Source organism: Labeo rohita, chromosome 22 (genome assembly GCF_022985175.1).
Source record: "Labeo rohita strain BAU-BD-2019 chromosome 22, IGBB_LRoh.1.0, whole genome shotgun sequence".
Taxonomy (NCBI): Eukaryota; Metazoa; Chordata; class Actinopteri; order Cypriniformes; family Cyprinidae; genus Labeo; species Labeo rohita.
The window spans coordinates 32,763,559-32,776,883 of NC_066890.1; the positions used below are offsets into that span (position 1 = coordinate 32,763,559).

Genomic DNA, 13,325 nt, shown 5'->3' on the forward strand with positions numbered 1-13,325 from the left:
ATGACGCGCGTCTAGCCACACCTTTCCCGACGCGTCACTGGACGCCTCTGGCCAATTTCATATTCATAAATGTACATTTTCAGGAAAAAATCATGTTTTATAGCATTTAAAAATGAAGTGAAGCATTATATGGAGTCCATACTGCCCTCAAAGAAACATAAAGCTTGTGAATTGTTTATTCCTGTGATATTATTTATATCTACCCCTAGAATTTGAAAATCTTTTGTGTTTGTTTGAATTGAATTGTATTGAATGTGTTGACATTGTTCAATAAAATAAAAAAATAAATAAAAAACATCACTGGACGCCTTGATTGTGACGCACCAAAAATGGAATAAATAAATAAATAATAAAATTATAATAAATAAATAATAAATAAAATGAAAAATTCCAAGTTTAATGATACAAATAGTACAAAAATAAATTTGAAATTAAATCATTTTTTTAATTACACATGAAAAATGATCAAATAAAATACAGAATAAAATAAAACATAAATGCTCGTTTTTATTCGAGTAAATATGTTGAATAAATATATTTTGAACTATTTGATTCCCTCATAAAATATGTTAAAATATATTTAAAAAATATATATAATATATAAAATTATACTAAAATAACTATTCAACTGTCTATCCATGTTAATAAATATTAAATAAAACACAATCTTTTATATTAGATATAAACATATATTATAAGAATACATTTGGGCTTATCTAATAATACAATTGCTTAAAAATACAATATTATAATATGTGTATTGCATGTTACCTTTATATATGTCAATATTAATTCCCTCATAAAATACGTTAAAAATCACAATTTTTGTTTACATTTATTGCTTTGACAAACAAACAGTTTAGCACACTTCTCACAGAGAAAAGGCAAAATATTTATGCATTTCAACAGAAAATAAACATGGCAAGCAAAACACTGATCAACGAGTCAACATTTACAGTTAATAATGATAATAATAATAATAATTAATAATAATAATATGTAAAATTAAATATTGTTCTATCAGTGTGCAATATATATATATATATATATATATATATATTTTTTTTTTTTTTTTTTAAGGTCATAAAAGATTGTAAAAGCAGCAGTTTTTCATTTCCATTTATTATTTTGACAAATATACATTTTAACACACTTCTCACACAGACAAAAATGCTACATAAAATGTGAAGAAAACAAATCTTTATGCACCAAGATTTAAACTTTTCTAAAGAAAATACAAAGTCCAAATTCCATTTCAGCAGAAAATAAATATGGCAAGAAAAACTACTCATCAAAGACCCAAAAAAATGTTTTTCCTTCCAACTATTCACCTTTTTAATTGTGTCGTGACTATTATTTTATTTTATTTTATTTTATTTTTTGAGTTGTGACTGGCTTTTTCCTTTCTCTGTTTTAGTATTGGTATGACACAAACACTGATTCATGAGCTCTTTTAATAAAAACATGCTATTAATTCAAATATATTTGCAGGCTACAAGATGCTACTAAAATAATATTACCAAAATAATTTATAGATTTTATAAAACAAACTTTTTATGCATTTAATTTTTTAAACAAAAAGCATAAGCTGCTTATCTCAAAATATACAAATGTAATAAATGCTTTAGACTAAAAAAAAAAAAAAAACATTATGTCACATTTCCAAGATGAAGAATAAGCAATTCTGCTTTTCAGTGCATTTGTGTTGTTGCAAGCAAGCACCATTATAACACTGGCTGTAGGAGACAGGAAAGCTGTTACGGGCAGCGGCTGCTCTGATTTGTCCTCTCTCAGGAGGATGTAGTGCATTCACTTTTCATCGACTTAAAAACTAAGACGGCAGAGAGCTATAAGACCAAAGCCAGCAGTCATCAACTCCCTGCGTTCAGCAGGGGCGGTCGCAGGACTCTCAAGATGCGCTCGTTCTTCGTCAGATCCTCCGGAAGTTCGTTGTTCTGTGAAGATAAGTTGAAACCATCAGAACGTGCTGCAAAAGTGCCATTAAAACACCACATTAAACCAGATGACTTTATGATCTACTATGAAGTGAATTAGATTACTGCAGCACTGATCATATTTTTAGCTATTGCCTGCAGTACATTCATTATATGTGCTTCATGTTATATGCGCTTACACTGACCAGTGGGTGGCAGTACTAGATATGAACAATATAACACTGACAGAGCTTAAGCAACTACTTTTTTTAACAACTTTCACACACACGCAAAATAATAATTTAAACAAATAATATTTATTCAAATAATAATTTTGAAAGTTGTCCATGTAAATTACTATTAATGCAATTTATAGCCTATATATAATTGATATAATAATTTATATAAATAAATAAAATTTAATACAATAAAAATAAAATACTACTACTACTAAAATTAATGAATAAAACAATAACTAATTAAATATAAAACAGAATGATAAAAAATAAATAATATATTAAAATTTCAATAAATAAACAATTATAATTAATATATTGATATTTTAATAAAAGTTGAAAATGTAAATAACTGTTTTACACCAAAAATGAAATCATTTTATTTTCTACAATAAAAATAAATACTACTACTATTACTACTACTACTAATAATATTATAAAATAATAATAAACAATAATTAATTAAATATAAAATATAAAAATAAATACAATAATAAATATTTAATAATTAAAAAATAAAATAATAATAAAATCTAAAACAATAATAATAAATACAATAATAAAACCATTTGACAATAAAAAAAAAAAATACCACTACTAGTATTACTACTAATAATAATAATTAAAAAAATAAATAGAAAATATATAAATAAAAACAATAATAAAATATTTTAGAAATAAAACAAAAAACGATAATAATTAAATATAAAATATAATAATAAATACAAGAATAAAACACTTAAATAACTAATAATAATAAAATATAATAATAAAACAATAATTAATGATGTAAAATAAAAATAGAAAATAGAATAATACCATATAATAATTCATATAAATATAAATAAAAATTATAATTAATATATCAATATTGTAATAATTAAGCAAGCTGACAATGTTACTACTTAATAAAATAAAAATAAAATACTATTATTAATAATAATGATTAAAAAAAATAAAACAATAGAACAAGAATTATTTAAATATAAAATAAAATAATGAAATAGAATAATTCATATATCAATATTTCAATAAATAAATGGTTATAATTAATATATCAACTTTTAAATATATATCAATATTTTAATAAATAATTAAGCAAGTTGACTAAAATACTACTATTATTACCACAACTACTAAGTATTGTTATTATTAGAAAAAATAATAATAAAACAATAATTCATTAAATATAAAATACAATAAAAATGTAACAATTAATGGATCAATATTTCAATGAATAAACAATTATAATTTATATACCAATATTTTAATAAAAAAAAAATAATTATGCAAGCTGTCAATGTAAATTATTGTTAATGCAATTTATATATTTAGGTTTGTTTTGAACAATTTAAATAAAGCCTAGAAATGGATTATATTGTGGATAATAAAATAAATTACACAAATAAATAAGATATCTATGAAAAAATAATGATGTAATTATTGTTATATATTTGGGGTTGTTTTGACAATTAAAATAAAGCCATAAATAAATACACCTAATTAAATTAGGAATATGACCTTTCTTACATAAAACAACTTTACCTTAAATGATAAATGAATTAAAAATGAATTAAAGATATTAAGCAAATAACATGGATAATAAAATGTTTAGAAAATGTTTTTTGTTTGTTTGTTTGTTTTAAATAAGAATGAATAAATAAATAAATACATGCATATAAAAACATATATATTTGTATATATGTGTGGATTAATATATATATATTTTAATCCACATGTCTTAAACTTACCTTGTTGGGTAAAGCTGGATCTGCATTTGCCTTCAGCAGAAGTTCAACAGTTTTTGGATTCCCGCCCATGACGGCGGCATGAAGAGCTGTAGAACCGTTCTAGATCGCACAGCAAAACACACACAGTCACAACTGAACCAGTTCTCGTATTTGTTGTACATCAGCTGATGCTGTTGTACCTTGAGGAGGCCGAGTGAAGGGGAGAACTTGAGGAGCTCCTCAATGACGTTACAGTGGCCTTTATGCGCAGCCTTGAACAGAGCCGTGGAGCCGTCCTTCAGTCAGAAACATGACAGATAATTGAACAAACCAGGCCTTTGTCAAACATTTCATGCATTTTTAATAAGCTGCTTTTCCACTTGGCTGAACAGTTCAATTCAAGCCATGCTAGAATACAAAAAGATAAGGGGAAAGAAATGTTGTGGAAAATAAAATAAAACAAAATAACATAAAGTAATAAAATAAAATAAAATAAATAAATAAATAAAATAAAATAAACCTGAATTAAATAATTAATAAATATGGAAATATGAAGCCATGCTAGAATACAAAGAGATAAGGGGAAGGAAATGTTGTGGAAAATAAAATAAAATAAAATAAAATAAAATAAAATAAAATAAAATAAAATAAAATAAAATAAAAAAATAAAATAAAATAAAATAAAATAAACCTGAATTAAATAATTGGTTAACATCGAAATATGAAGCTATTGGAAATTGGTTTTAAAACATTTAAACATACTTTTCTATCTGCATCGCGGTCTGCGCCTCGTAGCAGCAGAACTTTCACCACCTCACTATGTCCCATCTGGGCTGCCATCCAGAGAGGAGCTGTGCCATCCTGACCCAAAAAAAAAACAATCAGCATGGAGAACAAAATATGAAATACATAATAGCAAACCAAACACTGCTAACCAAAACCAAGCATTATTATAAATCAGACCTCTCGCGGTTGATTGACTTTAGCCCCGGATGACAAAAGCTGCCGTATTACGGTCACGTGACCCTCTTGGGACGCCAAAAATAAGGCCGTCGCGCCATCCTGAAACAGGAAAGATGGTCAAATGTGTGACAGATGAAAATGGTATTTAGAGGATATATATATATATATATAAAGGAATGTGATCTATAATACATAAAATAACAGCACATTAAGTGACAAATCATTTAATTGTTGAAAAAATGAAATCTTAATTCTGAAACAATTAATAAATATAAAATAATAACAATTAAATAAAACAGAAATAAGACAAAATTAAAAAAATAAATGATCATAATAATAATAATAAACAAATAATAAATCGTAAAATAAACTTAAAAATTACATTAGATTTAGATAACACAAGATAGGAATACATGCAAAATAAATGAAAAAATGTAATCAATATTTATTAATAAAATAGTATTAAATAAAATAAAATAAATTAATAAATAATAATTTTAAATAAATATCAGATTAGATTAAAATAACATTACAAAGAATTAAAAACTAAATGAAAATTTGAATTAAAAATAAATTAATAATGTAATTAAATGACAAATTAACTAAAAGTTGTTATTAAATTGAAATAAATTAATAAATATAATATTAATTCTGAATCAATTAATAACATAACAGAATAGAATAGAATTTATAATATAATATAATATAATATAATATAATACAATATAATAATAAAACCCTAATTAAATAAAATAGAAATAAGACTAAATCAAAAAACAGGCATATAAGTAAATATTACAGTAAATTAAACTTACATTACATAAAATAAAAAAATATATATATAAATATAACAAAACATGTAATTAAACTAGGAAAATGACATTTCTTACCTTAAATGTTAAATGAATTAAAAACAGTAATTCTGAATCAACTAATGAACATAAGATAATAAAATAACATTACATGAAATAAAAAATACTAAAATAAAAAATAATAAATATAGGAAAGCATCTAATTAAATTAAAAATATGATCTTTTATACATAAAACAATATTAAATTAAATGACAAATTGTTATAAAATTAAAATAAATGAATAAATATAATATTATTTTTCTAAATCAATTAATAAATATAAGATGATAAACGCCTAATTTAATAAAACAGAAATGAGACTAAACAAAAAACAACAAATAAATAAAATTAAATTAAAATAATATTATTAAAAATCCAGAATAAAAAAGAAATATAATACAAGAAAACTTCTAATTAAAATAAATAAATAAATAAAAAACTACATAAAATTAAACAAATAATACATCATAAAATAAACTTTTAAAAAATCACATTAGATTAAATAAAATACAGTACAAAAAAGGATTGTATTCAAAATAAATGAAAAAAATATATAATTAACATTTATTAATAAAATAGAATGAAGTTATAAAATAAAATAAAATAAAATAATAAATAATTTAAAATAACAATTATATTACACTGAATGAAAAATAAAATTGAAAATAAATTAATAATGTAATAAATAAAGAGACAAATATTACATTAGGTTAAAAATAACACTATATTACATCTAAATCCGTAAATAAATAAGACTGAAATATAATTAAATTAAACAAAAAAAAAAAAATAAAAAAAAAAATTAAAAAATACATGAAATGACACATTCTTGGCAAGACATGCTAAAACTACCAAAACAAATATTTCCACCAAATTATCAGGAAATATTTGGTGTCTCCCAAGGAAATGTTTTCATTTAAACTGTGTCCCGTTCCTAAGAGTCTAAACACTGAATCAGCAGAAACCTTAGAGGAACTGGCACAAACGTGCTTCGGGCTTTTAAAGAGCGAGAGCGCAGCGGCCTCACGGGAGGAAGACGTATTGACTTACATAGAGCTGGTCGTGGACGTTGGCGCCGTTCTTCAGCAGGGTCTCCACCACTTTGGAGTGACCGTACTGACAGGCCGCCGAGAGCGCCGTTCCCCCGTCCTGAAGATCACAAACCAATCAGCTCTGAATGATCAGATTTATTCAGTCACAAACTGTTTTATTTTGGGTCAAACATATCGCACCTTTGTCTGAAACTCTGTGGACGCTCCAAACTCAAACAGGAGCTTGACAATTTCATTGTGGCCCTGCTGTGAGGCAAAGAAGAGGGCGGTGGAACCTGTCTGGAGGAGCATTAAGTAATATTAGCACTTTTAACAACCTGTCACTCCAGCTGTATATATTTAGCTGAGACAGAAATAACTTTCACTGCTGCTTACTGCTAGGAAGATGTCAACAGAAATGCTAGTGAGGAAAAAAAAAAAAAAGAAGCCAAAACAAAACAAACAAACGAACAAAGAGATCATTAAATAAAGTAAATAATAACCTAAATAATAAAAAATTACAAATAATTAAATCAAATAAATAATAAAACAATAAATAATAAAAAAAAATAAGTAAATACAATAAATAATAGAAAAATAAAAAATAAACTAACAAATAAATAAATGCCAAATGAATTTATATGAAATTAAAATAACATTACAGCAAAAAAAAAAAAAAAAAAAAAAAGTAAGTAAATCAAAAATAGACATGATAAAAAAAAGAAATAAAATATATAAAATAATTTAAAACCACTGAATTAGATTAAAATACCTTTACATTAAATAAAAACAAATAATAATTACATTAAAATAATTACAATAATACATGTATAAATAATAATAAATAATTACAATAATTTATTTTAAATATGATAAGAAAAATTTTAATTGAATTAAATCAAAATAAAATAATGAATTAATTAATTAATTAATTGAACAAAATGAATGAATGAATGAATAAACAAATAATACATTTAGTACATTTAATAAAATAAATAAATATATTAGATTAAAATAACATCATGTTAAATAAAAAAATAATGAAACAATAATTAATAAATATAAAAAAATAATAAATAAAATTAACTAAAACCCATTGAATTAGATTAACATAACTTTATTTTAAATAAAAGCAAAGAAATAAAACTAATTTTAAAAATCCATACATATAATATGAATGTGTAAATAAAAAAATCTAATTAAATATAATAAATAATATATGATATCATAAATATAATTAAAATAAATGCATAAATTAGATTAAAATAATTTACATTAAATGAAAGCAAAGAAAAAAATGACAAAAAATGCATACATATGAATGTGTAAATAAAAAATATAGTATGTAATATGTAATAAATAGTATACTTTATTATAAATATGTAACAATTTAGATTTTGTTAATCAAAACACATAATAAATTCAACTAAATTAAATAAAAATATCTCATCAAAATAAATAAAATCTTATAGTTAGGCTGAAATGTTTAAACAGATACTTTCCTGTAGTTTAAGAACTGAAGATGTAAACCTTCAACAACATGAATGAAGAATGAAATGTCTGTTTGTCCTTGAATCAATACAGTTTTCATAATATAAAATAGTCCATTATAACATCAATATAAGAGTGTCCGTACCTCTCTCTGCACATTAATATCTGCACCTTGCATGATGAGTTCCCGGACACAATCATAATGACCGCTGTATGACGCCACCATTAATGCTGTGGTGCCGTACTGTGAAAACACACAGAAAGTATTATCATATGCCACACAATCAATTGAACACTGAAGCATGTATGAAGCAAGAAGCTCGTACTCCATCTTTGCAGTCGACATCCACTCGGCCGCTGTTCAACAACAGCTGAAGCAAAGCCAAGTTTCCCTTCCTCGCTGCCCAAAACACAGCATTGGCAAGTGGCGTCTCCTTCTGTCAGACACATAAACAAACACACACACGCATCATTTATATGCGAGACCACACTATTATTATATGACATGTGGAGATTAACATGGTTAAATGAGGTTTAATTCCTCAAATTAAAAGATTACTGAAGGACTGCTCAATCAATACCGGCATAAACTTTCCTAGTCAACAAAGAAGGTAAAAAAAAAATGCATAGTAATATTACTAAACAAAATATCATTAGAGGTTTGTTAATGAAAAAATACAAAATACAAAATACAAAATGAATTAAAATAATTAAAATTAAATTAAAGAATTAAATTTTAATAAAATAAATTGAACTACTAAATTACATTAAAATAAAATCTACTAATATATATATATATATATATATATATATATATCTGTTTATTTTAGATATGTATTTTGTGTGTGTGTGTGTGTGTGTGTGTGTATTTATTTATTTATTTATTTATTTATTTTGGTAAAATATTTTTATTTTATTTTATTGTAATTTAATTTATTATGTTTTTGATTGTATTTAATTTAATTTGATTTTATTATATTTATTAAATTATTTTAATTTATTTTATTTAATACAATGTTACATTAATCTAATACAACATTTAGTAATGTATGTAATGTTATTTTAATCTAATATTTTACGTAATATTTATTTATTCATTAATTTTGTTTTATTTTTATTTAATTCAATGTGAGATACATATATATAATGTATACTATTAAATTAACAAATAATAATAATAATAATAATAATAATAATAATAATAATATATACAGACAGCGGTTATTTTGATAAATTAGGGTCTGACTATTTACCAACAACAGTATTGTTAAAACTATATATTAAAAACTAAATCTAAAAAAAAAAAAAAAACTAAAAAAAAACTAAATATTAAAAAAATAAAAAAAGTATATATATACATATATATATATATATATATATATATACACACACACACACACACATATATATATATATATGTGTGTGTGTGTGTGTGTGTGTGTGTATGTATTTTAATTATTTATTTTTATTATTCAAACTGTGTATATTTAATAAAATGAGCCATAAATAAGTAGTGTCACAATACAAAAAAAGTTTTTAAAAAGTTTTTATATTTACTTTTTATTGTAGGAAATATGTAAGGCTACTCACCATAGAAAAACAGTCTACAAAAATAGGCTATAGTATAAAAATATAATATATAAAATAATGTTCATTTAAAATTAAAATTTTTAATACATGAAAATAAATATAGTAATTAAAAAGAGTAGCATACGTGTCAGTAAAACAAAATGAGTAAACAAAAATCAGTAAAAAAATATATATTTATTATTTTTTAGTTTTGTAAGATCAATGTTATTTTTAATATTGTAAATTAAAATAAATGTAAAAAACACTTCACAGTAAAATAAATCATTAATTCAAAGTGTAGGATCTGAGTCATGTTAAACAAAATGACAGTATGTTATATATTTATTATTTTAATTTTCTAAGGAAATTTGCAAGGTTATTCAGGATAGAAAAAATACACTACAGTTTAATACTATTATAATACTTATAAAAGTATAATATATTTTAATACTATTATAATATAATAGCCAGTAATATAATGTAATCATATAAAATAACGTTCTTTATTTTATACAGCATTCATTTAAAAACAAATTAAGTAATAAACTACAAAATGAAAGAAGATATTTGAAGAAAATCCCCTCAAAATTATACCATGATTATTATAGGGTATGTTATGATATTTTAGCGTAAACTACGGTCACCATGGTGATTTCTGTAAGGGTGGGGTGGGCGGACACTCGGTCGTACGGCCATAAAGACGCCCGTGACAAACTCTCGTAAATCGTTATTCGGTGACACGTCTATTCGTGTTTGTCATAAAGCATATTTAGACTGCACAGTTAATGTTTTACCAAAGCAAATGTTCATGTTTACCTTGAAAGACATGCTGGCAATCTCATTCGCGCCTCATGTTGCTGCTGTGTTCAGTTTTCTTTACAATGTCCGTCCGCAGCGTCCATTCATCCTGCTGCAGATCTGACTGAACCGATATACGGCGTTGTTTACCGCAGTGTTTCACGGAACCGCGCCAACACGACCATGAGCGAGCAGCTTTTGCATCGGCTGCGAATTCCGTTGAATCCCCCTCCTCTCTCTGTCTCTGTCTCTCTCTCTCTCACACACACACAGCAGAGGTGAACGAATCGTTCTTGTGAGTCGAATCTTTTGTATGAATCGGTTGAACCAAATCCGAACTGAACGATCAGTTCAGGAATCGATTATGATTCTAAAAGCGCGGATAGTAAAGAGAGGATTTGACAGCATGTGCTTTCATAAGCCTTTTCAAAAACCTTTATCCACATTTTTTCCGTAAGAGTGGGCGTGTCCATTTGTGAATTTAACGGGTCTGGCTTCCGGTCTCATCGGCGTCCAGCTTTTTTAAGGTGTACAAAACAGCTCGTTTTGCTGCTTGATATTGCAAACTGCATATTATTTTAAAGTATTGTCTTATTTATGAGCACACTGGTTGGTTTGCAAACAGTTTTACCATTTACTGCATGCTGTTATATACATAATCATGAGGCTTCAAATTAAATTACGTTTTTATATACCTCTACTTTTAGATATTATTTCTTAAAAGATGCGATATTCAATATTTTTGATCATTCTTACAAAGGGTCTGACTGTTTATCAACTGCAGTGATATTGATCACATTGAAACAATACTGTTATATTTTCTGTGGGATCTCTATCACTTTTGATATAATATGTAAATTGTGCATATCTAATACAGTGATGTGTAATTTTAAAGTTAATTTCGTAAGGAAAATTGTAAGGCTATTCATGATAGTATAAAAATATATTGTAAAATATAATATAATATAATATAATATAATATGAAATTAGCTTACAGTGTAAAAACATATTAAACAGGATATAGTAAAGAAATTATACTACAAAAATATAGTCTATAGTATAAAAATATAATATAATATAATATAATGTCAAAAATAGTCCATAAAAGTAAAATAAAAATATGAACATATACTGTAGGTTATATAATATAATATAATATAATATAATATAATATAATATAATATAATATAATATAATATAATATAATAAAAATAGAAAAAATAGTCCATAAAAATAAAATAAAAATATGAACATATACTGTAGGCTATAGAATAGAATAAAAAAGAATAGAAAATAGCTTGCAGTGATAAAAAATATTATTTATTAAGTTATTAAGTTATTATTAAAATGTATAGTACAAAAATGTGATCTATAGTGTGGCTATACAAATATAATGTAATATAATATAATATGAAATTAGCTTACAGTGTAAAAACATCTTAAACAGGATATAGTAAAGAAATTATACTACAAAAATATAGTCTATAGTATAAAAATATAATATAATATAATATAATGTCAAAAATAGTCCATAAAAGTAAAATAAAAATATGAACATATACTGTAGGTTATATAATATAATATAATATAATATAATATAATATAATATAATATAATATAATATAATATAATATAATATAATATAATACAAATAGAAAAAATAGTCCATAAAAATAAAATAAAAATATGAACATATACTGTAGGCTATAGAATAGAATAAAAAAGAATAGAAAATAGCTTGCAGTGATAAAAAAATATTATTTATTAAGTTATTATTAAATTATTAAAATGTATAGTACAAAAATATGATCTATAGTGTGGCTATACAAATATAATATAATATAATATAATATAATATAATATAATATAATATAATATAATATAATATAATATAATATAATATATAAAATAGTCCATAAAAATAAACTAAAAATATGAACATATACTGTAGGCTATAGAATAGAATAGAAAATAATAGAAAATAGCTTGCAGTGATAAAAAATATTATTTATTAAGTTATTAAGTTATTATTAAAATTTATAGTACAAAACTATGATCTATGACTATAGTCCATAGTATAAAATATAAACGTACTGTAGGCTATAATATAATATAATATAATGTAATGTAATGTAATGTAATGTAATGTAATGTAATGTAATGTAATTTAATATAATATAATATAATATAATATAATATAATATAATATAATATAATAGTGTAAAAATATACATTAAAAAATAGGTTACAGGAAACTAAATGTTTTTATATTTATTCATTTTATTTCATACAAGTGATTTTGTAAGGAAAACCGAAAGGCTAATCACTAAATATAGGCTATAGGCTATAGTGTAAAATATAATATAAATACATGATATAAAAACAGTCTATATAAAACCAAACGCTATACAAACAGCCTAACCTTTTTATTTAATAAGTCAAAGTAATTTCATATGGCAAATTGCAAGGCTGTTCACTTGTACCAGACTGTGCATAATGAAAAGCCCCCAAAATATGAGCTGCAGAGGCAATCATGGGATGAAGCGTAATAACGGGGGTAAATTATGACAGCGTTACGACAGCAGTGAAGAACACACAGCTGACTGAGATGAAGAAAGACAGGTGACTCAGCAGTCAACCCCGTAATAAAGGCCTTGCTGTAGTTGGACTATACTTTGTGGATAAAATGTCTGAAAAAGTACGTTCATTATATTCCAAAC

The 13,325-nt window shown here is 23.9% G+C and overlaps 1 protein-coding gene across 1 annotated transcript; it reads right to left on the bottom strand.

Moving 5' to 3' along the window:
- Positions 1–1,310: 1,310 nt before the first annotated feature.
- Positions 1,311–10,865, bottom strand: ankrd29 (ankyrin repeat domain 29). The gene is made up of 10 exons (XM_051094131.1): positions 10,624–10,865; positions 8,565–8,675; positions 8,384–8,482; positions 6,949–7,047; positions 6,767–6,865; positions 4,864–4,962; positions 4,663–4,761; positions 4,101–4,196; positions 3,922–4,020; positions 1,311–1,955 (listed from the first exon to the last, which is right to left on the bottom strand). The coding sequence occupies exons 1-10, from the start codon at positions 10,633–10,635 to the stop codon at positions 1,872–1,874; spliced, it is 897 nt and encodes a 298-aa protein (XP_050950088.1). The 5' UTR covers positions 10,636–10,865; the 3' UTR covers positions 1,311–1,871.
- Between the last annotated feature and the right edge of the window lie 2,460 nt (positions 10,866–13,325).

What these genes read in the sequence shown, in the direction of transcription:
- ankrd29 (XM_051094131.1), bottom strand. An exon ending in AAGTCAATCAACCGCGAGAG is followed by an intron (nt 4,762 to 4,863) that starts GTCTGATTTATA and finishes TTTTTGGGTCAG; the next exon opens with GATGGCACAGCTCCTCTCTG. An exon ending in ATCCAGCTTTACCCAACAAG is followed by an intron (nt 1,956 to 3,921) that starts GTAAGTTTAAGA and finishes TTATCTTCACAG; the next exon opens with AACAACGAACTTCCGGAGGA.